Source organism: Emydura macquarii, unplaced genomic scaffold (genome assembly GCF_026122565.2).
Source record: "Emydura macquarii macquarii isolate MOO-44397 ecotype Brisbane River unplaced genomic scaffold, CSIRO-AGI_Emac_v2 contig_378, whole genome shotgun sequence".
In the NCBI taxonomy this organism is placed as follows: Eukaryota; Metazoa; Chordata; order Testudines; family Chelidae; genus Emydura; species Emydura macquarii.
In genome coordinates, this window is record NW_027130515.1 from 169,280 (window position 1) to 197,275 (window position 27,996).

General features: G+C 40.8%; 1 protein-coding gene across 3 annotated transcripts in view; it reads right to left on the reverse strand.

Moving 5' to 3' along the window:
• Positions 1-272: 272 nt before the first annotated feature.
• Positions 273-27,996, reverse strand: part of KDM3B (lysine demethylase 3B) — a 94,243-nt gene continuing 66,519 nt past the window's right edge. For all 3 annotated transcript variants that reach the window (XM_067534754.1, XM_067534746.1, XM_067534737.1), the window contains 11 exons: positions 24,180-24,459; positions 22,718-22,974; positions 14,719-14,985; positions 14,014-14,185; positions 12,462-12,552; positions 12,213-12,343; positions 8,985-9,104; positions 8,420-8,559; positions 7,697-7,873; positions 6,515-6,649; positions 273-1,552 (listed from right to left, as the gene is read on the reverse strand). In XM_067534754.1, coding sequence (XP_067390855.1) covers positions 1,472-1,552; positions 6,515-6,649; positions 7,697-7,873; positions 8,420-8,559; positions 8,985-9,104; positions 12,213-12,343; positions 12,462-12,552; positions 14,014-14,185; positions 14,719-14,985; positions 22,718-22,974; positions 24,180-24,459 — 1,851 coding nt within the window. In that variant the 3' untranslated portion in view covers positions 273-1,471. The remainder of the gene's footprint in view (positions 1,553-6,514; positions 6,650-7,696; positions 7,874-8,419; positions 8,560-8,984; positions 9,105-12,212; positions 12,344-12,461; positions 12,553-14,013; positions 14,186-14,718; positions 14,986-22,717; positions 22,975-24,179; positions 24,460-27,996) is intronic.

Consider the following 27,996-nt stretch of genomic DNA (forward strand, 5'->3'; position numbering starts at 1 on the left):
GGGAGGGAACCGAAGCCCAGGCTGCATCTGGGCTATAACCAGCCCTTCCGCTGGAATCTGAGTCAACTGGAGCACACAGGCCCTGAGCCTGGCATAGGCGGTGCAGCATGCAGGTGCAATAGTGAGCCCAACTGGCAACATGGAGGACTGTCCCCTGTGCTGCCCCCTCCTCCCCCTTGCATAAAATGGCGCTTGGAGCCATGCTGTGTGTGGTTTAATCGGTGTGGAGGCCAAGATAGCCAAGACTGGCAGGAAGCGATAGGGACCACTGGTACAGTAAATGACTTTTATTTTAAAAAGTGAACATATTAACAGGCCGGCAGGTGGCACTACAGTACAGCTGGGCATAAGGTAGATACATTTCTCCATGGACCCGAACAATAAAATCATCGCTTCAATGCTGACATTTAGTTAATTCTGGATACAGTTCTATCAAGCTGAAGTTTACTGAAAATATTTCTGGACAAAGTCAATATTGAAAATTAATTTTCTTTTAGTTTTGGGAAATGACAGACATTCCGAGCTACCACTGGTAATTGATGAACTATTGCCTGGAGCTACCACTGCAGGGGGAGATGCACAACATCTCCACATCAGGACAAAATACCTTTCCTGTTTTACTTCTCACTTTATGGAATCTGGAGGGAGTGGGGAGTCAGTTTCTATTCGCTCTCCTTTGGCTGATTTTGTGCTATTTTAGACCGATTTCTATAAATCATTTCTTGATTTTATTGAAAGGAAGACTAAATGTAATGTGCCTTTCCTTGTAAATCCAGTAACAGTTGTGATATTTCAAAAATACTAAAAATATCTACTTTCATGAAATATTAACTGTTTCACTACAAACCTAGTTTTCACTAAATACACAATTCTCCTACTCCTGGAGCCTCCTGGGAAAGCAGTGGGTTCTCCCTGTATATCTGTAATTCTACAGTGTATAGAGAAATGGCTACAAAAAGGGGAGTGTGAAGAACAGCTTTATCCCTTTTCCTTGTCTTGTATCGCACTAGGGAGGATTAATGTGTATGTGATTGGGCTACTGTTGGTCACACTCATTCAGCAGCTATCTACGTAAGTCTGCAATAGGATACCCCACCTCTAGCACATTCCTTATAACTTCTTGGTGACTAACTAGGCATGAGGAAAAAATGTCCAGACTCTTATACCACTTCTACTTATAATATGGAGGAATACCACATGGTTTCCAGGCAATTCCAATTCGCAAAAGGCCACAAGAAAGGGACACGGCACCTTTCATTTGAATAAGGAATTCTTTATGTAACAGTGCGATCTTCCATCAGACCTTCAATATTGAGGCAGCATAGAAAACAGTGGCTGAAGAGTGTATGTAATACTGACCACACCAGCTCTTAGTGAGAGGCCTCTGCTCCAGCAGAGACAGTCATGTGCAGTCCCTGGATGTACTGTGAGAAAAGACCTACTTCACAGGGGCATTTAGAATTAGCAACTCCTAAGACCTAGCCAATTTGGATTCATGAGCCTTCAATGTGCCAACAGCATCTTTTACTGCATGGTAGATAATGTTCTTCACCTGCAAGTAACAGAAACAAAAATCAGTACAAACTATTAAACCTGGCATAATGAGCAGCATTTTTACTCTAACAAGAAGTCAGAGGTTAAGGACAGAAGGGACCACTAGATCCTCTAGTCTGGCCTCCTACACATCACAGACCAGCAACCCCATCTAGCATCCACACACTAAACCCACGTGACTCCTATTGTTCTATAAACAGTCATTTACTAGACTTTGGAGGTTGAATATATAATAGATGGAAAATGCTCACATGAAGACGTCAGAATGAATCACACCAAAAATGCTGAATTTATTTACTATCACTGTTTGACAAAGTTTCAAACAGCATTATTATATAAATGTCAGACTCAGACTCCATGAAAAGTTTAATATTAAACAAATTGCATTGTTCTGTTATTTAGCCACTTTATGGTCACCCAGGATTAATTGGCTATTTTTATATTTTAAGTTCCTCCTAGCAAGACCACTAGAGATCAGGCAAAATATTAAATCTTATTAAACTATTACCCAAATAAGGTTGTACGTGATCATGAGTCAATTATTCATCGATTCACAGACTAAGGCCAGAATGGACTATTAAATCATTTAGTCTGACCTGTATATCACAGATACATAGATTTCACCCAATACTTCCCATACAGAGTGCTATGTTTTGATTAAAGCATCTCTTCCAGAAAGACATCCAGTCTTGATTCAAAGACATCAACAGATGGAGAATTCACCACTGTACTTGGTAGTTTGTGTCAATGGTTAAATCACCCTCACTTTTAAATTCAGATTAGAAATTAGGCATACATTTTTGTCTGGTGTCAGTTTCCAGCCATTGTTCTTTGTTATGCACTTCTTGACTAGATTAAAGTACTCAGTATTTCCCTCCTTTATAACCTGTCATCAAGTCATCTCTCAATCTATTTCAGGGGTGGGGAACCTTTTTGCTGTCAAGGGCCTGATGGTGGTCCTGGCGGCGGGGGGGGGGGGGATTCGGTGGCAGGGGACGAATTCGGCGGCGGCACAGTTCCGTGTGGGGCGGTGTCTGCCGCCGAAATGCCGCCGCCATTTCCGCCTTTTCGGCGGCGCAGTTTTACGGCGGTCGCGGAGTTCTGTGGGCCAGTAACCGCCGCCGAACTCCCCCCACCGCCGAAAATGGGCAGACGGCGGCAGGGTTTCGGCGGTGCGCACTTCCCGCCCACACGGAACGCCACCGCAAAGGCCAGAGCGAATGTTTTCGTGGGCCTTACGAAGCCCGACGTGGGCCGGATCAAATTATTTCTCCGGCCCGCGGGCCGGAGGTTCCCCACCCCTGATCTATTTGATAAGATACACAAATTAGCTTAAGTCTCTCACAGTAAGGCATTTTCTCTAGTCCTCAAATCATTTTTGTGGTTCTTTTCCACATCCTAATTTTTCAACATCCTTTTTAAAATAGGGACATAAGAATAGATGCAGTATTCCAGTATGGGTTTCAGCAATGCTATATCCAGAGCAAAAAGTCACCTCCTTGGTCCTACTCACTACTTCTTAGAGATCAAAGGATCTCATTAGCCCTCTTTGCCACAGCATCATTCCAGGAGCTCAAATGATAATGTATTTGCATTACGGTAGTACCTAGGAGTCCTAGTTGAGCTGCATTTTCACTAGGATTCCTAGCTCCTTTTCAGAGTCACTGCTTTCTAGGATACAGTCGTCCCCCCCCGCCCCGCCTCCAATTCTGTAGGTATGACCTGCAATTGTTCTTAGATGTATAACTTGGTATTTGGGTGTATTAAAATGCATTCTAATTGAAAGGGCCCACTTTACCAAGCGATACAGATTGTTCTGCATGACTACCTTGGTCTTCATCATTATTTACTACCCCTCTAATCTTTGTGTCCTCCGCAATATATATAATTTTTTTTTTTTTTTTTTTAAATCACCAATGATTTTGTATTTACTTCAGGTCATTGAAGAAAAAGCATTGAATAGCTTGGGGCCTAGCACCAATCTCTAAGACACCACAATAGAACATTCCCATTTGATGACGACTTCCCATTGACAAATACTTTTTGAGATATGTCAGACAATTCCAAGTTCTTAATCCATTTAACATGTGCTTTATTGATATTGTGTAGTGCTAATGTTTTTAAATGAGAACACAATGCAGTATTAAGTCAAATACCTCAAAAGTATTTTACATCTACAGTCACCTCCTTTATCCACCAAACTTGTAATCTCATCAAAAAATGAAACGGGGTTTGACAAAACCTATTTTCCATAAAACGGTGTTGACTAGCATGTTGTTCTCATTTTTTAATTCTTTATTGATTAACTTCTATAACAGCTTCTTCATCATTTTGTCAGGGTTAATGTCAAGCTAACGTGCCTATGGTTACCTGGGTTATCCCACTGGCCCTTTTTGAATACTGGCACAACACTCTTCCAGTCTTCTGAAATTTCCCCAGTATGCCAAGATTTATTCAAATTAACACTGGTGGTCTCAGCCAACTCTTGGAGGACTTGTGTGTGCAAGTTTGTCAGGTCTGCTGATTTTAAAAACTGTTTATCCCTATTAGATGTTTATCATCATCCTGATTTACTAATTGTTTGGAAAACACATCATCCTGCTTCTTTCAAAAAATGGAACAGAAATTATTGAACACTTCTGTCTTGCTTGTGTTAACAATTTTACCATTTCCATCTAGTACTGGACTGTGTGACAGGGTCTTGGCTGAGAACTGAAGGCTAAGCCAGCCCTTTGCCCCTGGAACTCTAATCAAAGGGCGGAGTGGAGCCAGCTGAGCGAGCCTGTGGAGACTGGGCTAATAGGGAGCAGCTGCTGCACTCATCAGACTGGCCCTAGAAAGGCTCACAGGAAGGAGCTCAAGGGGGGCTCACCAGAGACTCACAGCAGGGAGGTAGCAGGGCCAGTTGGAGGAAAGAAGAGGCGAGTGGTCAGCCTGGGAGGGAGAAGCCTCAGTTGGAGGGCAGCTGCCCTAAGTTAGGGGCTGCGACTGGGTGGCCCCTGAGCCGGGACTGTATTTGTAAATAGTTGGTGATAGGAAAAGCCTGTGAATAAAGAGCACTAGTGGGAGCACGAAGCTGTGATCTGCACGTGGTTTGTGGGGCAGAGGACCTGAGCAGCAGGGGGGCCTGTGCGAACCTGCTACACGGACCTATATCATTTCTAGGGTTTCTTGTGTTCCTAATATACTTAAACTCCTTTCTTTATTGTTCTTAGTCCACCATCTACGGATTTTTTCCTGATCCCTTTAGCTTCCCTTAACAAGCTTTACCCTTCCTAAATTCTAATTTATATTGACTGCTATCTATTTCCTCTTTTTTCCATTTGTAATACATTGATTTTAATTTCTAATTGCAGAGTTCACTTCACCACTGAATCAGGCAAGTTATACAACTCAGAATAGGAGAGCAACAATGAACAGACAAACTATCAACTCTTAAGCCTCAGGATAGTTTAATTCCTAGTCCCCGTTTCCTGGCTAATCACCCAATTATTAAGTTTCTATAACTGCATTATGAAGCATATGCATTGTATCTTTGGTTCCCGCTCTAGCTGACAGATTTAGTTTTGATTATGTGCTTAATTCATTTTTCAAGCTCTTTATATAAATTCATGAAAATCACCCATTGCTGCCACAAAGGAAAAATCATAAACCAACAGCTACTCACACTCCAATTCCTTCTTGGCTTTTCAGAGATAGACAATGTGAGGCCCATTCTGACCAGTAAAGAGACCAGTTTTAAGGAATGCAGCTACTAAGCTTTTCTATTTCCACTAATTATGAGTCAACTTACTCATCTAAAGATGTGCTTACGCATCTGCATTATATATGAAGAATAATGTAGTCTAGTGGTTAGAACAGCGTACTGAGAGTCAGGACTTCTGAGTTCTATTCCTTGACTACCACTGATTCACCACGCAACTTATTTGTAAAACTGGTATGTTTCTCATTGGAGATGTTTGAGAGGCTTAATTAATGTCTTAAATTCACATATCCTTGGATGAAAAGATACCAGAGAAGGGCAAAACATCTGACTTAACTTTTTCAAATAGTCATCTTTGCAAGCTTTTTAAAAACACATAATGAGGATGAATACAAAAAAAGCACACTATAAATAATCATCTCAAGTAAAAGACCTACTTCTTTTTAGACCTTTTGCGGTTTCTTGTGATATCTAGAAAGGATATTTGGTCTCCTCACAGCACTCTCTCTGCGTGGGGATTGATTAGACTTGCTGCCTGGTGCATGATGTGTGACACCTGCCCCGTGCACAATACCTAGTTGTTAGGAACTATTTTAAATTCATATTTTTTTTTGAAGTAAACAAAATTCCTCATTCAGGATTATAAGCAAGCTAAACAAATGGATTATCTTCCAAATGCAAAGAAATTCACCTTTAAGCAAAGAATGGTGAGGAATGCCAACCAAGATCTTTTTTGGCAAAGCCTATCTATGCCTGAAGATACGGGGTTACAATGCATGTGCCATCTCAGTCTTAACTAGTGTTGTTACTATGATGCTGTATTTCAGTGTCAGATACTGGAGACTATAATGCTTTTTAAAATGACTTAAAACTTAAATAGAACAGTCTTTGCTTGTGATGAAACAAATCCTTCTTGCAGCAATGTTTAGGAGATTTAATAGGTAGTTTGTCTTCTGCCACTTCCGCTCACCAATATTTAATCGTTTATGAGCCACACAATATGCAAGGCTTGAAAGTGTGAGCTGTCCCTGGAAAGTAACTCAAGGTTAGTATTACTACTTTACATCCTGTGATTTAGTTATCTAAGTAGATTTTTGACAAAAATATGGACTCCATCTATCAAATTAAAAGCTGTGAAGTTGTAAAATATTTATTTTTCCTGATTCATGAGCCATGTGCATGTTCATAAGTGCTTCAAAACTTCCAACACATAGGATCTACCCAGAGATTATTCCCACAGGATGGACTGATAGTTACCTGCAGTTTATCCTCATGGTTTGTGTGAGTGTTAGACAGGTGCCTGAACTCTTGGGTCAGGCGGAAGCAGTGTTTTACGTGTTCTGGAGATACAAAATCTTCTGCCACTTTAATGCAACTGTACAGATTATGAACCTGAAAAATGTAGTAGTGTTAGACACACCACAAGACTGATTGACCCAAAACAGAATTAATGCAAATGAATTCCACGTACAATAGGTTCCTGCACACACATCTACCAGAAGGAGATTGAAACATTCCAGTTTTGTGCATGACAATTCACAGAATTGTGTCATAAGTTAGAGATGCAAAAACCCTACTAGATCCCAGCCAGCCTCTTTCTCCACTGTACATTCTCTAGTGCAGCAGTTCCCCAACTCTACCACGTTGCATACCACCAACATAAAATGCCACCACCTATAGGGGCAAGGGGAAGGGTCAGGGCCTGGAGGGGGGAGCAGCTGCTGCGCTGCTTGGGACAGGGCCGGAGCTGAAGTGGCTCCTGGCCAGCTGCTGTGTGTCTGGAGGGGAGGGGAGCAGAATGGGTGTGGCTGGTGCTGGAGCAGCTCCTGGCCAGCCACTGTGTGTCTGGGGGTGAAGAGGGGCAGAACAGCTGGGCCACCCAGCAGCAGGTGGATGCGTACCATTGGAAGGTGGCCTGTGTACCACCAGTGGTACGCGAACCACAGTTTGAGAACTGCTGATCTAGTGACATTTATTGGTTCACATACCACCTTCTTAAAAAAGTACTGTGACATGAATTGACGGACATCAAGCTCATGTACTCCAGTTTGGGAAACCCTGCTCTAGTATTTTTAACTACGATAGATTTAGATGTCCAAAGTGATGGAGCTAACACTACTTGCTTGGGAGTCTGTTCACTGGCCTAAGGAGGTCTCAGTACCAGAAACTTTTTTTCTGAACATTCACCCTAAATGTTTCCTTTCTTAATTTCATCACATTACTTTACACACCCACCCATAATGTACCATGCAATTTTATTTAGCTATTTATATTGTGCTCAATGTGATGTACTCCTGTAGAACTGTACTATTAGAACTGCAGAGCTCAAGACAGCAGCCTTCTTTCAGGAGCCCAATTAGAAATCCAAAGAACCAGAGTTTTAGTGTCCCAAATTCATTTGCTGTCATCTTTATGGTCTATAAAAAGCATGACATTTACCTGGTGTGGGGCACCTGCAGGAATAAACACAGCATCTCCTAGGAACTGCACTATTGCCCAACCTTGCACTCCATACTCCTCATAAAGACGCTTACGCAGGGTCTGGTCCAGGTACCAACTTTGGTCATGAATTGGATCATGATCTGGAGGATTTTCTTGGCCTTGTTCTTCTCCAACCTAATACAAAGATACAAAAATATTTATACAAAGATATTGCAATTCAGTGGTGCTGCTTCTCATAAAGTGCTTTGCACCAACATACTGGGGCCAAACATGATCTTAAGCTACTTCAATATGTGACACTATTAGCTCAAATCATAAATACTTTTAAGGTGAAGACATCTGTACTAGTAAGTATCCCTTCCACAACCACCTCTGAGGTCTTAGCCCAGGGTGAAAGTTTACACTTCCTCCATGCTTGGGGGTAAATTAATTCCCAGTTTTCTCCAACTGTGACATGGTGCCCATACAGATTTACTAACATCAACCATAGCTAGGCAGCACGCTAGTAGTGTGTGTCACTGAATACATGACCAGCTGTACATGACATTCTTTTCAACCACATTCACAGAAGGGGGAAACATTTGGGATTTCTGTAGGTGCATCTATATTTGTGCTAATGAGCATCAACTGCAGCAGACTCACCTTGAATCTTAACACCCCACTGATAACATTTTTTTTAAGACCTTGTTAGGACATATGCTCCTTCAATCACCATCGTACCTTTCGTAGAAGTTCCCGGATCTTCTCAGCATCCTTGGCAGCATAGATGTGCCACAGTGCTCCAGGCTTCTCTTTCCCTTCATGGATTCGCTGCTTTGTCACATCATCAGCATCTCCTTCATCAATTGTTTTCAGCACTTCTGAAAGGATGATTCACACAAAAACTGAATGAAGGCACATGAATTTACAGCTCCAGAATTTAACATGCAAAAAAGTCTGCATAACAAACTTTGACCTTATGCCAGTCAATAGCTAATTGGAAGGAAGTATAGTAACTCAGTCATAAGAAATCTCTAGTTTGAGACTACAGTAATCTTTGTTTTTCTCCCTCAAGAAAAAGTTAGATCTATCTGATTACAACATCACCATTACTTTCATAGGAATGTTCTGGAAAAAACATTAATGACTAATGACCATTGTCTATACCCCTGAATGCCTACTGAAACATAGTCCAAGCAGCCAAGGCAGTTTATTATGGCTGGCAAAGACTTCAATGCCTTTTTAACCCATGGAAGAACTCCTCTTACACCCCAAAATGTCCAAAGACAGTTATCTAAAACATTACCATCATCATGGGCTCCTTCCCCAATGGGGATGCCAACATACACCATGACATTAACAGCATCAGACACATCCAAGTGCAGATTCGTTGTACCAACTCGCCTGTCTTCTGCAGTTATTAGCCCTATGAAAAAAAGAGGGGAATAAAAAGACGAACCTTGTAAAACAAGCAAGAACTAATTCCTACAAAACATCCTCTTTTGGAAGGGTGGGAGTGCTTCCCATTATGTGACTTACTTTTGGTTTCTGCAATCACCCCAGCAACAATGCTTAGCTTGTAACAGAACTGAAAAATTCATTTTTCATACTGTGATGGCAATTTTTTCATGTCTAATTTACCGAGATCTAGTTAAAAGTTTAGTACAAAACCAGCACAAACAGGAAGAGACCAAACTCCTAATCAGATGGATAATTAACTCTTTGAAGACAGCAGTCTGAATTTGTACTCTGCAGCTTTGTGCAACTACAGGTCATTTGTTCCCAGCTATAGCTGAGAGACTTGCTTTGGCAGTACTCATAGCAAAAATCATCCCTCTCCTGCTTTACTGGTACTTGCATTTCCCTTCCTCTTTTCCTCTCTTCTCTCCCCTCCTCTGTCTCCTTCTTCCTCCTTTATCTTTGTTTAGGAAATCTCCTCCCAACAAAACCCTATCCAAAAATTAAAAAAAAGAAAAATTAAATTATTGGAGACAATGTGATGTTTGCAGACCATCATGCTGTTACTCTGCTTGTTTATCTTCTCCGCACTACTCTATGTATCCTATCTATTTAAATTGTCAACTCTGAGAAGGGACTCTCTTAGGGCTTATCTTCACATAAAACACTGCATCAGTGCAGCTACACTGCTCTAGCACTTCAGTGAAGATGCTATTACACTGACGGGAGAAGATCCCCAAGAGATGGTAGCTATGTTGACAGGAGAAGCTCTCCCCTCAACATAACACCATCTACACAGGAGGTTAGGTCGGTATTGAGCAACATAGTTATACCAATATTGGGCCATAATGCAGACCTGGACTTACTCTGTACAGCATCTAGCATAATGGGGCATTAATGCCAGCTAAGGATTCTAGACAGGAGGCTAACAGACATCTTTTCTCAGTGGGTTTTAAAACTGGAAGGGGCACATGAGTTTCTTGGAGAAGCTCTTCTAATGATAATTATACAAGAACTTCTAAACACAAAGGCCTGATTAGATTGTAAGCTCTTTGGGGAAGGAACCCTGATTTCTTACTGTCTGTACAGTTTCTGGAACACTTTGGGTGCTATATAAGCAGACATTTGAGACAATTCTCTCAAAATACCGAAAAATATAACCTACAGATCATGTTGATTTCACTGCCTGAGTAACACCAACCACCATAAACAAAGATTGGAAAAAAACTGCATTAATGTAATCCTCTGTTTTAATTTCCTTACACTTGGTACTTTTCATGTCACTATGGTAACAAAACAAAACAGTCCGACTGTGATTTCTCAAGACTGTAAGGAGGTGGTTTATAGGTTTCACAGCTAGAAGTTTGGCCTCTGGTGTAGAATTTCATCCAGCAATTCCTATATTTAAGCCCATATCTTGTGACTGTACTAAAATATATAATTTTAGAAGACATCCAATTTTGATTTAAAAAGACTTCAAGCGATGGAAAATCCACTATCACCCTAGCACACTTGTTATTCCTTCCATTGGTTAGTTATCCTGACTATTAAAAAAACTGCACCTTATTTATCTTACAAAGTTTAACTTTTAGCGAAACCTTTGCAGTTTATTTTTAAAGCTATGCCAGTATTTTCCTTCCATATGCTTGCTTTATGAGACTGGGGGTATGTGCTATGCTTGAAGAACCAGCTTTAGTTTTGGGGTGGATAAAATTATCACTCTTTTTAAAGAAAAAATGTAATTGTTTTAAAATTCAAAATCGGATTGTATTTATGTGTTGCTAGTTCTTTACTCTCTTCCCAGTTTATAGTCCTAAACTGCTAAAATGGATGTTTTGTACTTGTTAGTCAGATTTCAGATTAGAGGTTTCTTCTGCTCAGAAGTTTTACATTTAAAATGCTCTTCTATGCTAAAAAACCCCACAAGCCTAGAGCCTCCTTAACACTTACTGTGATAAGTTAGTTTTGTGTTTGAAAAGAGAGCAGCCAGTGCTATATTTGCAACCAAACACCACTTCCAATATATTGTACTTCAATAAGTAAAGAGATGAAGTTCTTCCACTAGACCAGCGGTTCTCAACCGGTGTACTTCGAAGAAGGCTGGGTGGTACGCGAGCCGTACCGCGCCGCTGAATCCACCGCCGAAAGTACCCCCCACCACCGCCGCCGCCAAACCCCACCACCGCCAAAAGTCCCCCCCCGCCACGAAACCCTGCTGCCGAAAAGGGGCAAACGGCAGCAGAGTTTCAGCAGAGGGCATTGTTCCCCCCATGTAACCCCCCCGCTGCCAAAAGTCCCCCCCGCCACGAAACCCCCCCACCGCCGAAAGTCCCCCCTCACTCCCCCCCCCCGAGTGGTACTCGGGGGGGAAAAAAAGGTTGAGAACCGCTGCACCAGACTATATTTCTCCATCAGTGTTTGTAGATTGAAGAAAGTGGGACTTATGCTCCTAAATCATGTAGGTGGCTTTGAAAATCGCACCATTCTCTGTCTAAATATGGGATCAGAAGCCTAACTTTATTCTATTCTTTAACATTTTGGACACTACAAAAAAGTTCACAATAACTTCTTTAATGTACTGAAGGTCTAAACTTTTCATTATTAACATTGAAGACATTTTGTTTTGGGGAGACAATGATTTTTATGCCATTAAGAAAAAAGTTTGATAAATATACAGTTCTAGCCCAATACTGGAAACACTTATATACCTGCTTAACTAATCCTCCTAGTGCATGAACAGTCATGAAATACAAAGCTACATATATAATTTATTCTTGCGTATATTAATGCTAATTGTTTATTTAGCAATAGAAATGTATATACATTTCTAAAGGACCATCACCACACAAAGTAGGAGCCAAACATTTACATAGCATCTAATGGAGAAAAATAAGCAGATTTAAAGGCATAAGTGTCTTATAAAACCAACACTATGATATAAGCCAATCTATTATAGGACAGTTCATTGCACTAGCTTCTGTATGTTCCAGTTGTTCACTGGACACAGATCAGAGGATACAGGCAACATGGTAAAGAATAGCCACAAAGGGCCATCTCCAGACCTTTTCACACATACCATATGCGTTGTACATTTTTGGACCCAGATCAGGCCGTACAAAGTAACTTGGGAGCCTAGAGGCCAGATTCAGTCTGCCATCCCTCTTGGTATATTCTGGGAGAGGGAGGTTCTCCATCAAATCCTCAAACCTAAAAAGAGAAACAGCAGAGAGTACGGGAGAAGGGCGACAACACCAACAGAACGATATTGCTAAATAAGCACAAGTGTAACAAGATCCTGTAGATACTGCTGTTTCAGCTCACTTACCTTGTAGGCATCATGTCTCTAAAATCCTCCCCTGGAGGCCAGTCCTTCAGTTTCAGTACCATTGGCTGCCCATCATCTGACCTCAGACGCTCTGCAAAAGACAGACAGACAAGTTTCACTCTGCATGTTATATCCTGCCTCACCATACTTTGTCTTGTTTATTTAGATTGTAAACTCCTCAGGGCAGGGAATCTCTCTTACACTTGTATATTCCACAAAAACAATGGGCCCTGATCTCAGTTTGGCCTGGTAGGCACTACCATAACATGCAAACAAAGTTTTGACTAATCAAAAAGAGGAGGGAGCGGAGTGAGAGAGACACCACACACCCAAAGCAGAGGTTGAGAGATCCCTTTAACCTGCTAAATCCCACCCTGCAGAATTTTTCTGGACCTGAAATGTGGACTTTTCTAAATCATTCAGCCTTACTCTCCTTCCAATGAGGCCAAAGAGCTTTACCATTGATTTCAATGGCAGCAGAGTTAGGTCAATATTGAGTGACTTTGAAAATTCCACCCTAAATCACTTTTGCCAACTTTGAACTGCTTCCAAACTACCGCAAAATCCATTTTGCTAAATGCAAGGAACAAGTAATGTGCTTCTTAGACAATCATACATCTGGCTGATGCTCTTACTCCAAGGCAGCAAACAATATGCTGACCACCAGGTCGAATGCACACCTTCCTGTTTCACAGAATACAGCACGTTCATAGAGCAGGACATTTCAGAATTGCTGAAGGAAAGAGTTAGACCTGTGATGTGAACCCATGCCCATTTTGACTGGTGAAATGCCTTCCTTTTGACAATAGGTTTCCTTCTCTACAATTTGCAGCTAACATACCATGGTTCGTCCAAGAAGTCATCTCTGGACCCAGATTACACTGAAAATTCCTTCCTGTTGCCAAACCTCCCACATCTGAAGATGATGTTCAAGAAACTAGGAGAGAGCCACTTTAAACACTTGTTCTCCACCAATCTGCCTTGACCATTATGTATGTTCCTCCAGAGCTTACAAGCAGCCAGCCTCAAGGATGAAGCGTGGGAGATAGCAGCATGCCAAAAGTTTGGGAGTTCATTACCAGGGAAAGCAAAAATGTTAGCAATGTGAAGTGTAAAACTAACTTCAACTTAGCTTTCCCACAAAAACTACTATAACAGCACAGAAGAGGTAAAAAGACAAGAAGCAGTAAGAGAGGTAGGAGACAAACTGAAAGACATTCCCCACGTCTCTAAGCAAGAACATTAGAATACTGACTTCCTATGATACTGATTCTCTTTGGGAGGTGCATCTATACACACTGTTGTGCTGTTGTAATCCCGAGCTCTCTGCTGTATGAAATAGTTTGATAGCCCAAGCTACACGTGGCCTAACCCTGTTCGCTACAATTTTTTCACCCACGCTAGTGAGCCCTATAGTTATTTAAGGAGTGGCACTGACTTTATAACAAGAAGGACATCTGTTGGAAAATAAAAATCTACCTCTTGTGAGGGGAGGATGTGAGAGAGAAGTAAAATAATGGAATGTGCTGCTCTGCCATCAACCTGCACTTACTGGAAATGATTTCAAAGCCATCCCAGAAGTCACGGACTTTCACATCTGAAATTATGGCGCAGTTCCTGCAGTTCACCAGATCAACATCCTGATCTCCAAATTCCAGGCTGAAGGCCTCTGGTTTCCAGAGCTCTGACTTCAGCTTCTTATGGACTCCAGAAACCAGTACAGGCTGTGGAAAGAAAGGCAGGTGCTCATTCCATGATTAGCCAAATCTCCCTCATTCTCAAGGGCTGGAAATTCTTGGCCAACACCACATAGAAGAAAACCGCTTCATTTACACACAAATCCAATCTTTGCACATCAAGCAAAAAAAGCTATTACAGAGGCAAAGTTGGCATATCAAATTTCAGCTTCAGACAGTGTGCAGCTGTCCTTGGAGGTTAGCCTGAGTCCATAACTGCCCCATCACAAGGGGATCTGAGGAAGCAATGTATATGTAACTAGATAAGTCTATACTTCTAATCTAAGAGCATCTGCTGCTGTATGATAAGAAATATTCCTTTCAAATAGTCACATGGAATGCTACAAAATTCAACTATTTTATACCCTCCCTCATATGGCACACACAATGGCAGGCATTGACCTTCAGGAGCAGGAGTAGAAGAGTTTACAGCAGCCCGCAGGTTGTAAGTGCAATACTATTTTCAAAATACCTACACCAGGGTCTCCAGTGAGAAAGCCTGCATATTTATCTTCACTTACCTGGCCCTGTTTCCAACACTCCCTGAAGATCTTCCAGTTGTTTTTGTTGCTGGGGTCATGAAGACACAAGAGCCGCCCATCACAGAGCCAGGAATGGGAGGTGTGTGGATCCAGCACATTTAAACCCATTACCATTTCCTTCACCTCTCTCTGGGTGTCAGCCAAACTACTTGCTCGTTTTGCAGCATCAGATGTTTTCTTATTCTCCACCACAGAAGCAATTATATGATCCAGGAAGTTGGGCAGACTGGCTTTGCCCTTGGCCCCCTAGAAGATACAAACCCACAGGATACGTTTTGTCTTACATAAGGATAAACAGCTCTTCGTTGTAACAGCCTCTTGTCTTTCAACCAAGGAAATCTTGTTAGCATAAGAACCTGTGAACAAGTCAGTACAAAGTTAGGAGTGCTATGGACTATCCTCTACAGTTAAGGCTTGGAAAATTTGCTAAACTATCTGCTAGCCTAAGTAGGAAGTTTACCAGCTAAGGTGAATAACACCTCAAGCCAAACCTCCCCCACCCCACCCCCAAACACACATTTTATTACTTTAAAGTTATTAAACGTTTGTTTTCTCCCATACTTCACTAACATTTAAAACAATATTGAATATACAAAATGTAACTTAGATATCTTGCTTTTGTTGTTCCTGCTTCCCCCAACTTCCCAGCTAAGAGGGCAAATGTGATCCTTGGATATATAAGTAGGGGAATACCAAGTAAGAATAGGAAAGCAGTATTATTTCCAAATACAGCATTAGTGAGACCATTACTTGAATACTGTGTCCAATTCTAGTGTCCACACTTCAAAAAGGATGTTCAAAATTTGGATAAAGGTTCAAAAAGAGCTAAAAAATTATTTGAGGTCTGGAAAATGTCTCATAGTGGGAGACTTAAGCTCAATCTATTTAGTTCATCCAAAGGAAGGTAAGGAGGTCAGTTAGTTAATCATGTTATACAAGCACCTCCATGAACAAGAGATTTCTGATAGCAGATTGTTCTTTAAACTAGCAAGCAAAGCAAGACAAGTTCTAGTGGTTGGAAGCTGAAACTAGACAAATTCACACTTTGGAAATAAAGGCACACATTTTAAAAAAAGAGTAATTAACCACTGGAACAATTTAATGGTTGGCATGGTCGATTTTCCATCAGCTGAAGTCTTTGACTCAAGACTGGACATCATTCTAAAACAGGTTGCTGCTCAAACAGAAGTTTAGACTTCATGAAGAAACGATGGGATAAGATATTATGGTTTGTGTTATGCAGGTTAGACTAGATCACTGTCCCCTTTCTGGCTTTAAAATTAATCGTTCCAGATGAGGGACTATTCAACCTTAATTTGGCCCCGTTTGCGTTATGATACAGCCATTCATATTTGTTAACATACTACGTTTTAACTTAAGTTTTGCATTTAAAGCATGGATTCAACATTAGAATTCAAAATTATCTTGACAAATTGGAAAAGTGGTCTGAAATAAATAGGATGACAAATGTCCTTCAGTTAGGATAAATGCACAGTACTATACTTAGGAAGGAATAATCAACTGCACAAATACAAAATGGGAAAGGATTGCCAAGGAAGGAGTACTATAGAAAAGGATCTGGGGGTTATAGTGGATCACAAACTAAATAGAAGTCAATAATGTAATGGGAAATGATCCCATAACTGGGAACCCTCTTTCCAGATGATGTCACGGTATTCTCCTGCACAGAGGTCCCTCCAGGGGAGAGAACCCCATCATTAGGAAAGACAGATAATAGTAATGGGGGATTTGACTATTAAAAATATAGATAGTGGGGTATGTGATGACTGGGAGAACGACATGCTAAATTGCCTGATGGGTGCAAAGGCTGTGGACCTCTTGAGACATCTAGACAGACATGCGTAGTGCTGGGGAGAAGCTGGTGATTGTGGTACATGTAGGTACCAATGACATAGGGAAAGGCAGGAAATAGGTCCTGGTTGACAAATTTAGGCTGCTAGATAAGAGATTGAAGTCCAGGACCTCCATGGCAGCATTCTCTGAAATGCTTCCAGTTCCATGTGCAAGAACAGACAGTCAGAACTGCAGGTTCTCCATGTGTGGATGAGAGGATGGTGCTTGGAGGAGAAATTTGGGTGTATTAGGAATCAGGGATCATTCAGGGATGTGCAGAAAGAATAGCAAATATGCTAGGTGCCCAGCTTGGCTTAACAAAGAAGTCTTTGGTGAGCTGAAACAAAAAAAGAAGTTTACAACAAATGGAAGCTTGGTCAGATGATAGGGAGGATTATAAAAATACTGCTCGAACATGCAGGAATGAAATCAGGATGGCCAAAGTGCAACCGGAGTTGCAGCTAGCAAGGGAAGTGAAAGGGAAAAAGAGTTTCTACAGGTATGTTACCAATAATAGGAAGATTAGGGAAAGTGTGGGCCCCTTACAGAATGCAGGAGGCAACCTAGTGACAGAGGATGAGCAGAAAGCTGAGGTACTCAATGCCTTTTTTGCCTCTGTCTTCACAGACAAGGTCAGCTCCCAGACTACTGCACTGGGCGGCACAGAATGGGAAGGAGGCGAACATCCCGCAGTGCTGAAGGAACAGGTCCAAGACTATTTAGAAAGATTGGACATACACAAGTCCATGGGGCCAGAAGCAATGCACCCGAGGGTGCTGAGGGAGTTGGCTGATGTGATTTCAGAGCCATTGGCTATTATCTTTGAAAGCTCGTGGCAATTGGGGGAGGTCCCTGATTGGAAAAAAGCAAATATAGTGTCCATCTTCAAGAAAGGGGGGAAAGAGGATCCAAAACAGCAGGGCTACATAGAGCAGTCCACCACAAAGCATTTCTGTGACTCACAGTTAAAACACTCTTTCAAGACCTCCAACCCTACCACCTGGCTGTTCAAACTCAGCAGACAACTGCTCCCCCTCCACCCTGATGGAAACTAATGATTCCCAACATTCTGTTTGCTTTTTTGACTGTGGCTGCACAATGAGTGAATGTTTTCAGAGAACTATCCACAGTGACTCCAAGATCTCTTTCTTGGTGGTAACAGCTAATTTAGACCCCATCATTTGATATGTATAGTTGCCATGTTTTCCAATGTGTATTACTTTGCATTTATCAACATTGAATTTCATCTGCCAGTTTGTTGTCTAGTCACCCAGTTTTGTGAGATCCCTTTGAAACACTTTTGCACTCTGCTTTAGACTTAAATTTCTTGAGTAGTTTTCTATCTGCAAATTTTGCCACCGCACTGTTTATCCCTTTTTCCAGATCATTTCTGAAAATGCTGAACAGTACTGGTCCCAGTACAAACCCCTGAGGGACACCACTATTTACCTCTTTCCATTCTGAAAATGGACCATTTATTTCTACCTTTGTTTCCTATCTTTTAACCATTTACTGATTCATGAGAGGACCTTCCCTCTTATCCCATGACAGCTTACTTTCCTTAAGAGCCTTTGGTGAGGGACGTTGTCAAAGGCTTTCTAAAAATCTAAGTACACTATATCCACTGGATCATCTTGTCCACATGCTTGCTGACCCCCTCAAAGAATTCAAGTAGATTGTTGGGGAAGAGTAAACATGGTTTTGGTAAGGAGAAATAGTGCTTCACCAAATCGTGTTCATCTATGTGTCTGATAATTCTGTTCTTTAATATAGTTTCAACCAATTTGCCTGGTTCTGAAGTTAGGCTTACTGGCCTGTAATTGCCGGGATGGCCTCTGGAGCCTTTTTAAAAAATTAGCATCGTATTAGCTATCTTTCAGTCATCTTTACATACCACAGTTAGTAGTTCAGCAATTTCACATTTGAGCTCCTTCAGAACTGGTCCTGCTGGCTTATTACTGTTTAGTTTATCAGTCTGTCCCAAATCCACCTCTACTGATGCCTCAATCTGGGACAGTCACTCAGATTTGTCACCTAAAATGAATGGCCCAAGTGTGGGCACCTCTCTCATACCTTCTGTAGTGAAGATGGAGGCAAAGAACTCATTTAGCTTCTGTGCAACAACTTTGTCTTCCCTGAAACCTCGACTGTCCAGTGGCCCCACTGGTTGTTTAGCAGGCTTCCTGCTTCTGATGTACTAAAACATTTTTGCTGTTACTTTCTGAGTCTTTGGCTAGCTGTTCTTCAAATTCTTTTTTGACCTTCCTAATTATATTTTTACGCTTCACTTGCCAGAGTTTATACTTCTTTCTATTTTACTCAATAAGATTTAACATCCACTTTTTAAAGAATGCCTTTTTGCCTTTAACTGCTTCTTTTACTTTGTTGTTTAGCCACAGTGGCAGTTTTCTTGGTCCTCTTACTATGTTTTTTAATTTGGGTATACATTTAAATTGAGCCTCTATTATGGTGTCTTTAAAAAAAGTTTCCATGCAGCTTGCCGGGATTTCACTTTTGGCAATGTACATTTTAATTTCTGTTTAACTAACTTCCTCATTTAGGTATAGTTCCCCTTTCTGAAATTAAATGCTACCATGGGGGCTGCTTTGGTGTTCCCTCCCCTCACCAGGATGTTTAATTTTATTATGTTATGGTCACTATTACCAAGTGGCTTAGCTATATTCACCTCTTGGACCAGATCCTGTGTTTCACTTAGGACTAAATCAAAAATTGTCTCTCTTCTTGTGGGTTCCAGGACTGGCTTCTCCAAGAAGCAATCATTTAAGGTGTCAAAACACTATCTCTGCATCCCATCCTGAGGTGACATGTACCTAGTGAATATGGGACTAGCTGAAATCCCCCAATATTATTGAGTTTTTTATTTTTATAGCCTCTCTAATCTCCCCTGAGCATTTCACAGTCACTATCACCATCCTGGTCAGGTGGTCGAGAGTATATCCCTACTGCTATATTCTTATTATTCAAGCATGAAATTACTATCTATAGAGATTCTATGGTACAGTTTGGGTCATTTAAGATTTTTACTTCATTTGACTCTATGCTTTCTTTCACATATAGTGTCACTTCTCCACCTGTACAACCTATTCTGTCCTTCGGATATATTTTGTAGCCTGGTATTACTGTGTCCCACTGATTATCCTCATTCCATCAAGTTTCTGTGATGCCTATTATATCAATATCCTCATTTAATACAAGGCACTCAAGTTCACCCATCTTAGTATTTAGACTTCTAGCATTTGTATATAAGCGATTATAAAATTGTTACTTTTTAGCTGTCTGCCATTATATGATGTAATTGAATGAGACTCTTTCATTGGACTGTTTCTCATCAGATCCTACTCATTTTATCATCTTCCATCCTGTCCTCCTTACTAAGATATAGAGAATCTCCATCAATAGATCCTACACTAAAGGATGTCTCTGTCCAAACCATGTGCTCCTCTACATCTATTGGCTTTCCCCCAATACTATTACTTTTTTGATGAGATTAAAACTTTGATAAAGGTATCAAGTTAGTTTGACAGAAACCATTTGCCATAAACCCAAGTTCATGGGCATTATATTGCCCTCCTTTAATTCTTTATTAATAGAGCCCCTTATCAGCTGTTCCTTTATCCAGGATTGATATCAAGCAAGTAATTACCCAGGTCTCCCTATTTCCCTTCTTAAATACTGGAAGAAAGCTAACATTGGGGAAGTTCCAGAAGATTGGCACAGTGTTCCAAGACTTATTATAAATCAACATTAATGGTCCTGCAAGCTCCTCAGCCAGCTCTTTTGAAACTCTTGGATCCACATTATCCAGGTTGGCTGATTTAAAAAAGTGTCTGATTTTTAGTAACTGCTGTTTAACATCCTACAGAGTTACTATTGGAACTGAAAGTGTTTCATTATCATCATATAACTACATCATCTATATTTTCCCCCAAATACAGAACCAACCAACCATTTCTATGAAAGAATCCCACTGAATTCTTTAAATGAAAGCTTATAGGTTGAAAAAAAATCAGAAGAGCTAATAGCCATGCCACAAACATGGAAGCCCTTCATAGGTTACACTGTGTCACAGTGAGTACTGAAAGTAACGAAGCCTCATAACTGGGAAAACAACGATTACACCCAATGTCTTGAATGTCAGTATTATGCTGGGATCTGCTATTGCCAGTCAATCCAATGCTACTTCCCTCTCCAATTATGCAGTCAATTGACAAAACCATGACATGACCACAGATGTTCAAGAACAGCTGTTTATACTGTTCAGAAGAGTCAATATTTTTCAATACAACTGTATGCAACTACATGTGTCTTCCTCTACTCAACATATGTCCGGTCTTAGTGGAAAGGATCCATAGATGAGGACTGCCTGCTTCACAGTGGACTGACAGGACATGCTACAGGGGAAAAAATGTCTTTGAAGCTTTGCGACAATCAATCATTGCAGCAAGTTTGGACTGGCAATGACATGTGTATTTGCACTAATGATGCTCAAACTACAACAAAAATCAGTGACCTTGTTTGCTAGAGAACTGCTGATTACACTCCAAACCATTTGGATTCGCTGTTCAATTCACTGGGAAGTTTTAGAGGCAAGGCAGATGCAAGTGAAAGAGGCTGTAAAAGTTGTGAATTTTAATAAAGGAAAGCCTAGTAAAGCGCTCTTTGCTATCTTACATAAATAAATGGGTAGTTGACATTGGCAGCTTCTACTCCATGCTGAAATTCATTGGCTTTCACATAGCAAAGTTTTTAATTGAGTGTTTGAGCTCAGAGAAGCAGCAATGGATTTTTCTTGATGCATTTGGCTCTGATCCAGGGAATATTTCACTGACCAGCACTGGATCGCTCTGAATGCTTCTCTTCAGGAGTGGAATGCTGTGACCCTTATTGCTAAGCAGCAGGGGAGCCTGGCTCAGTCCCCATATGGAAAAAGTTGAGAACCACTGTCTTAATCACATAGATACTGCATGGAATCACTACAAGGAACTTAAACAACCTTAACTCTGCCCTATCTATGTAGTTGAAGAGCAACAGTGAAAATTGTTAATTCTCTGAGGAAGGTGAAGAAACCATAATACACCTTGTCTACTGTGCAGTGTTGCCAGGGATTGTATGTGGTTAAAGGAAATGGGGGGAGTGTGGAACATTCATTCCTGACTCCTGAAGCAATCATCTTTGCTTTGAAGCATGTGTTGATTATCTGCATCATCCTAGTCTGCAGAGCTACATATGTTCTTAATGTCATAATATTTTCAGAGCCTTTTAAAAATCTATTCACAACTACTGGCCCTGGCTTTCTGTGGCAATGAACTGCTCTCCCTTTTAACACATTCCATTCTACTCTCCACCTACAGCAAACAACCTAAGCTATTGTTAAGACCTCATCTTCCCTAACTGATGCAAAGTTTAAGTATCCTGCTATAAATATTAGGTCATTATTTCCTTGTTCCTCAGTTACACAGTCTGTCAGCCACCAGCCATCAGCATTGTTTGAGTATCTTCCACATAAAAATCAACAGCAACAGTGAAGTCCCTAGTGGATTTCATGGAACCTCTGGAATTTCTTTTTGGGATAAAAAGTCTGGGGGGGTAATGGTTTTGGTTTTGATTGTTTAAATGTTCTTTATTGTTTTGGTGTAGAGGTTGGTTGGGGTTTTTTTAGTAGAAGGGTGTGGATCAGTGTGTGTCATTCTTAGGACAGAAAGGCCTTTTTAAAGAGGAAAGTTTTGCGCTGTTTCTTATGATATTCAGACTCTTGATGCTCCTAATTGCCTCTAGAAGTTTGTCCCAATATCTTAATCCCCTCAACCAATACCAGATATAAAATGGACTTAAATAAACAGGACCTCTGAGAAAAGACTGCTTCTACACCAGGCTTTCCTGCCCCCTCCCTGACAGGAGAATTTCTTCATGACTGCACCAAATGAACCCTATAAAAACAACTGTGTTCAATCTTACAGCACTTTTGAAAAATAACGCTTTTGTTTCTACCACATATCCAGAAGGAATTCTGTTGAAATGCAGATAAGACAGTTCGGCCCTAAGGAATTCCCCTTAGAACAGACCCCTTTGTAGGAAGAAAGGCAGGAAAGACAACATTACTCACCGTGGAAGCTGCAGAAAAGACTGGAGGAAAAGGGATTCCTGTATCTAATGGTACCTGGGGCAGCTTTCCTGGCCCAGAGTGTAGCAGATCTCTGAGACTGGAGCCTTCAGTTTTGTTACTAGATGCAACCGGGCCCAACAAGAGACTATTAAACAGTTTGGGGGTTAATGGAGAAACCTTTGTACTGGAGTTGAAGGAATCCAATCCAAAGGGCGAATGGGATTCTTTATTGAGCACCGATCTCAGGGATCCAGCTTCTGTAAGGAAGATAAATCAAAACTGGGTGAGACATGCATCATTAAAGAATCACAAAAGGGAAAGTTCTGAGAAGATGACTGTCCAAGTATTATCCTCCAATATAACATATCTATAATCCTGAGACAAACCACAGAACCGTTTACCTGGATGTTAAGGCTCAGGAATGATACTGTAAAATACTAGATGAGGCATCTTGTGTAAACTTAAACATCTTGTTTCAGCAAGGTCTCACCAATAGTCTTAACACATCATGGTGGGTTAAGAATTTGAAGGGTCCAGTAGATGATTTGGACCTGAAGTATTTAATTTACAAGGACCTGCACTCTTGTTTGAATCAGACGCTCACCATCTGGTCCTTTCACCTTCCAAATTAGTTCTGGATTCTTCAGAATGAACAAAGAATCCTTTTTGCAGGATTTTAAATGCGGTAGAGAACACTATTGTTGATTTGGCCTATAGAACTATGGAAACATTTGTGAACATGAAACTGAAGCAGAAACAGAAGAGATTTTTTGGGACTATTAAAAAAAATTTCTGTGTCACTGATAATCATGAACAAACTATAAAATTGTATGCTATGATTCCTGTAGTTGTAGCTAGGTACAGTATATAAAAGCTAGCCCAAACTCTCTTGAATGTAATGCTGTCTTTGTGATGAGGCCACATTCTTGACAGTTATACCCTGTAAGACGTTTTTGCAATGATACATTTCTATCCTCATGTTTAGTTGTGGGTTGTTTTTTTAAATCTTCATTTAGGATTATACCCCTTCTTCAAAACACACCCTCAGCCTCCAGGTGCTTAGGAAATGCACTCTTTATACTGCAAGTCAAACATCACAATTAATTTTAGCCCGTTTCCATAAAATAACTAATTCTATCTGAAGTGAATGTTAATTAGACTTTGCATCAGATCATTTCTACATCCCTCACAGAAAAGATACAGCATATAGCAGAATGGGTACGGGATAAATCTGCCCAGCCTCCCTCCCTGCTCCCACACCTCTCCAGCTGAGTGTATGTTATTTCACAATCTTTCACCATGTTTCTACATTGTTAAAGCCTATTTAAAGGAAAAAGATCCAAAGAGGCAAGTGCAGAGAAATGACACTTGTCTTGCCTAAGCAGTAGAGACTCCCTCCAAGGATCGTAACTAAGCAGCATTTCTTTGCTCCCAAACATTATGGGGGAGATCTTTTGCTCACCTTTTGTTTCTTCTTTTGCTTTTTGTGTTGCTAAATCTGCAAGCCAGTGCAAGGCTGATGAGGGGGATGTTTCTGGACACAGTGACTTGCTAGATTTTGTTTCACTGGGGTTGCTGGTCGGCGATGTCTCTGTTTTTGCAGACTCCTCAGTTCTGCCATCTGTGGCCTCAGGTTTAGGAACAATGTCCATTTCTAGATGCCCCAACCCTGCTGCCCCTGTCCCACTGGAGAAGGTGCCCCCACTTCCAGATGCTGATGCTCCGGGATTTATACTGGGAAGCTAAAAACAAAAAAGATCACACATGTTGCAGTCAAATGCGGACTCTTGGGAAGGAGTCTTTTTTTTTTTTTAAATGAATTTGGGGGAAAAAATTAACCAGACCATAACAGTATGACATGGCAATAGACTTCACTAGAGTGGGCTGTGAAGCTGGTAGAAGGCTTAGAACGTGGAGATCATGGCTTTGGAGCTAGAAAAAAAATCAATAAAGATCCGTGAAATGTCTTGAAGACCCTTCATGGTTTGAATGTTTAGACCGATCAGTTCTTTACTTTTATCAATGCATTTTCAAATAGTGAATTTTTAGAAGTGCATATAATGCAACCTATAAGTTTTTATTATTGTGTCCACTACTCCAGTTCTCAGTATGCTATTGTATACTGTAAACAGTATGGGGCAGGGACTGTATGCATACATCTCTATCATCTGGCACAGTGGAGCCCAATTCAATAAATATTGAGATTGTGGGGAGGTGAGAAGGGCAAGATAATAGTGAAACAAACCCCATTTTTTTCTTATCCACGCATCAGCTCGTCACATGATTAGAGTGTGAGCTCTTTACAACAACAATTGTTTATTATTTGCCTAGAACAATGATATTCTGATACCTAACTGTGGTCTTTAAATGCTACAGCAACACAAAAATTCAGGGTTTTCTTAATCCTCATGAGGATATATTTATGAGCAGCCTCTCTCTCTTACTTTGTGTTTTTACTTCATGGGATCGGCACCTCACCTTATTTTATGGGATCGGCATAGTCACATTTTAGACATTTGAATAAATATTTCATATTGGCAATAAAACATAGGAACACAGGAAATACCAGACTGATCATACCAACGGTTCATCTAATCCTGTATCCACTGATTTACACAAAGACCTTATATGATTTTTTTTATACTAGTCTCAATCCCATTCCATTCCTGCAGCTGCTCATTGAGCAGAGGTTTTCATTAAGGTAATAGGAAATATTAATAAATACCTAGTTCTTATATAGCATTTTTCAACAGTCAGTCAATCTCAAAGCACTTTACAAAGGCAAGCATCATTATCCCCATTTTACAGATAGGGAAACTGAGGCACAGAGGTGAAATGATTTGTCCAAGATCACCCAACAGGCCAGTGGCCAAAGCCAGAAATAGAATCCAGGTCTCCTGAGTCCCAGTCCAGTGCTCTATCCACTAGGCAACACTACCTCTCCACCGTGCTCTACAATGATACCCAATTCCCTCTCCCAAGTTAATTAATTTGAGAACCTTGTAAGGTCTATATGCAGTTCAAATTTTAACCTGCAATTTGCAGACACAGTTTCATTTGTTATGCTGTCCATGATTGCTTGCTTGATTGTGTCCTAATAATCTTCTCGTCTTGACTTATCTAAATAACTGTTACAAGAAAATTTTGCTAACTCACTACTCACTCTCCTTTCCAGATCATTAACAGAATGTATTAAACAGTGGGCTTATTACAGAATGCTGAGAAACCCTGATGCTAATCTTTTCCCATGATGAAAATTGACCATTTAATTCCACTTTGACTTATGACAATAAGAACATAAGAACAGCCACACTGGGTCAGACCAATGGTCCATCTAGCCCAGTATCCTGTCTTCCATGAGTGGACAACGCCAAGTGCTTCAGAGGGAAAAACAGTTACTAACCTTTCCATAACTGTTGTTCTTTGAGATGTGTTGCTCATGTCCATTCCCATGTAGCACTCAGTTGTTTGTGGCTATTTCAGAAAGGATGAAGGGGAATCCAGTGCCTGCCCAACAGATCTCCTCCTGGATCACATCATGAATCTTTTGCCTAGTGGTACGTGCCAGGTCGGCTCTGGTGCCCCCTCATGGTGCGGTATATAGGCAACTGCCACCTCCCTGCCCTCTCAGTTCCTTCTTGCCAGCTACTCCAACAGAGGGGCACATGGGCAGGTTTGGAATGGACATGAGCAACACATCTTGAAGAACAAGTTACGGAAAGGTTAGCAACTGTTTTTTCTTCAGAGTGCTTGCTCATGTCCATTTCCATATAGGTGATTCCCAAGCCATGTTTTTAGATGGTGGGGTCAGAGTTCCATGGTGTCATGGATACAGACTGTAAGACTGCCTGACCAAAAGGAGAGTCACCTCTCGCCTGTTGTGTGATGGCATAGTGAATAGTAAATGTGTGAATGAATGACCAGGGTGCCACAAACTCCACTGATGAAGCTTGCACCCTTGTGGAATGTACTGTCAGGCAAGGAGGCGGAACCTTCGCTAGGTCATAGCATATGCGGATGCATGACATGATCCATGAGGAGATTTGTTGAGCAGACACTGGATTCTCCTTCATCCTTTCTGCAATAGCCACAAACAATTGAGAGATACGTGGGAATAGACATGGGCATGACATAAGCAAGTACTTGAATAAGAATGAACAGAACAGGTAATCATCAAGCAATCCATCCCATCACTTATTCCCAGCCTCTGGCAAACAGCAATCCTTGCCTATCCCAGCTAATAGCCATTGATGGACCTATCCTCCAGGAACTTATCTAGTTCTTTTTTGAACCGTTATAGTCTTGGCCTTCACAACATCCTCTGGCAAGGAGTTCCACAAGTTGACTGTGCATTATATGAAGAAATATTTCCTTTTGTTTGTTTTAAACCTGCTACCTATTAATTTCATTTGGTGACCACTAGTTTTTGTATTAGGAGAAGGAGTAAATAACAACACTTGCTTATTTACTTTCTCCACACCCAGCATGATTTTATAGACCTCTGTCATATCTCCCCTTAGTTTTCTCTTTTCCAATCTGAGAAGTCCCAGTCTTATTAATCTCTCCTCATATGGAAGCTTTTCCATACCCTTAATCATTTTAGTTGCTCTTTTCTGTACCTTTTCCAGTTTCAGTATATCTTTTATGAGACGGGTCGACCAGACCTGCATGCAGTATTCAAGGTGTGGGCATACCATAGATTTATGAAGAGGCAATACGATATTTTCTGTCTTATCTATCCCTTTCCTAATGATTCCCAACATTCTGTTTTCTTTTTTGACTGCCGCTGCTCATTGAGTGGATGTTTTTATATCCACAATGACTCCAAGATCTCTTTCTTGATTGTTAACTGCTAATTTAGACTGCATCATTTGATATGTATAGTTGGGATTATGTTTTCCAATGTGCATTACTTTACATTTATTTACATTGAATTTCATTTGCCATTTTCTTGCCTAGTCACTCAGTTCTGTTTTACACACAATACTTAGTTTATTTCTCATTAATGACTATTTTCCTTGGCTGCCTCTTGAGTGGGACTTAATCAAAGGTCTTTTGAAAGTCTAAATAGTTACATCACCCGATTCTCCCTTATCCACTACTGTATTGACACAGTCAGAAAATTCAAATAGATTAGAGAGACGGTTTTCTTTTACAGAAACTGTGCTGGTTAGACTATTATATCATGACCCACAATGTATTATACTTACGGCCCTACTTAATTTGCAATATTGTGGAAATTGCACAATTGTGTCAGCTGGGCAGCCAACAGTGGGAGC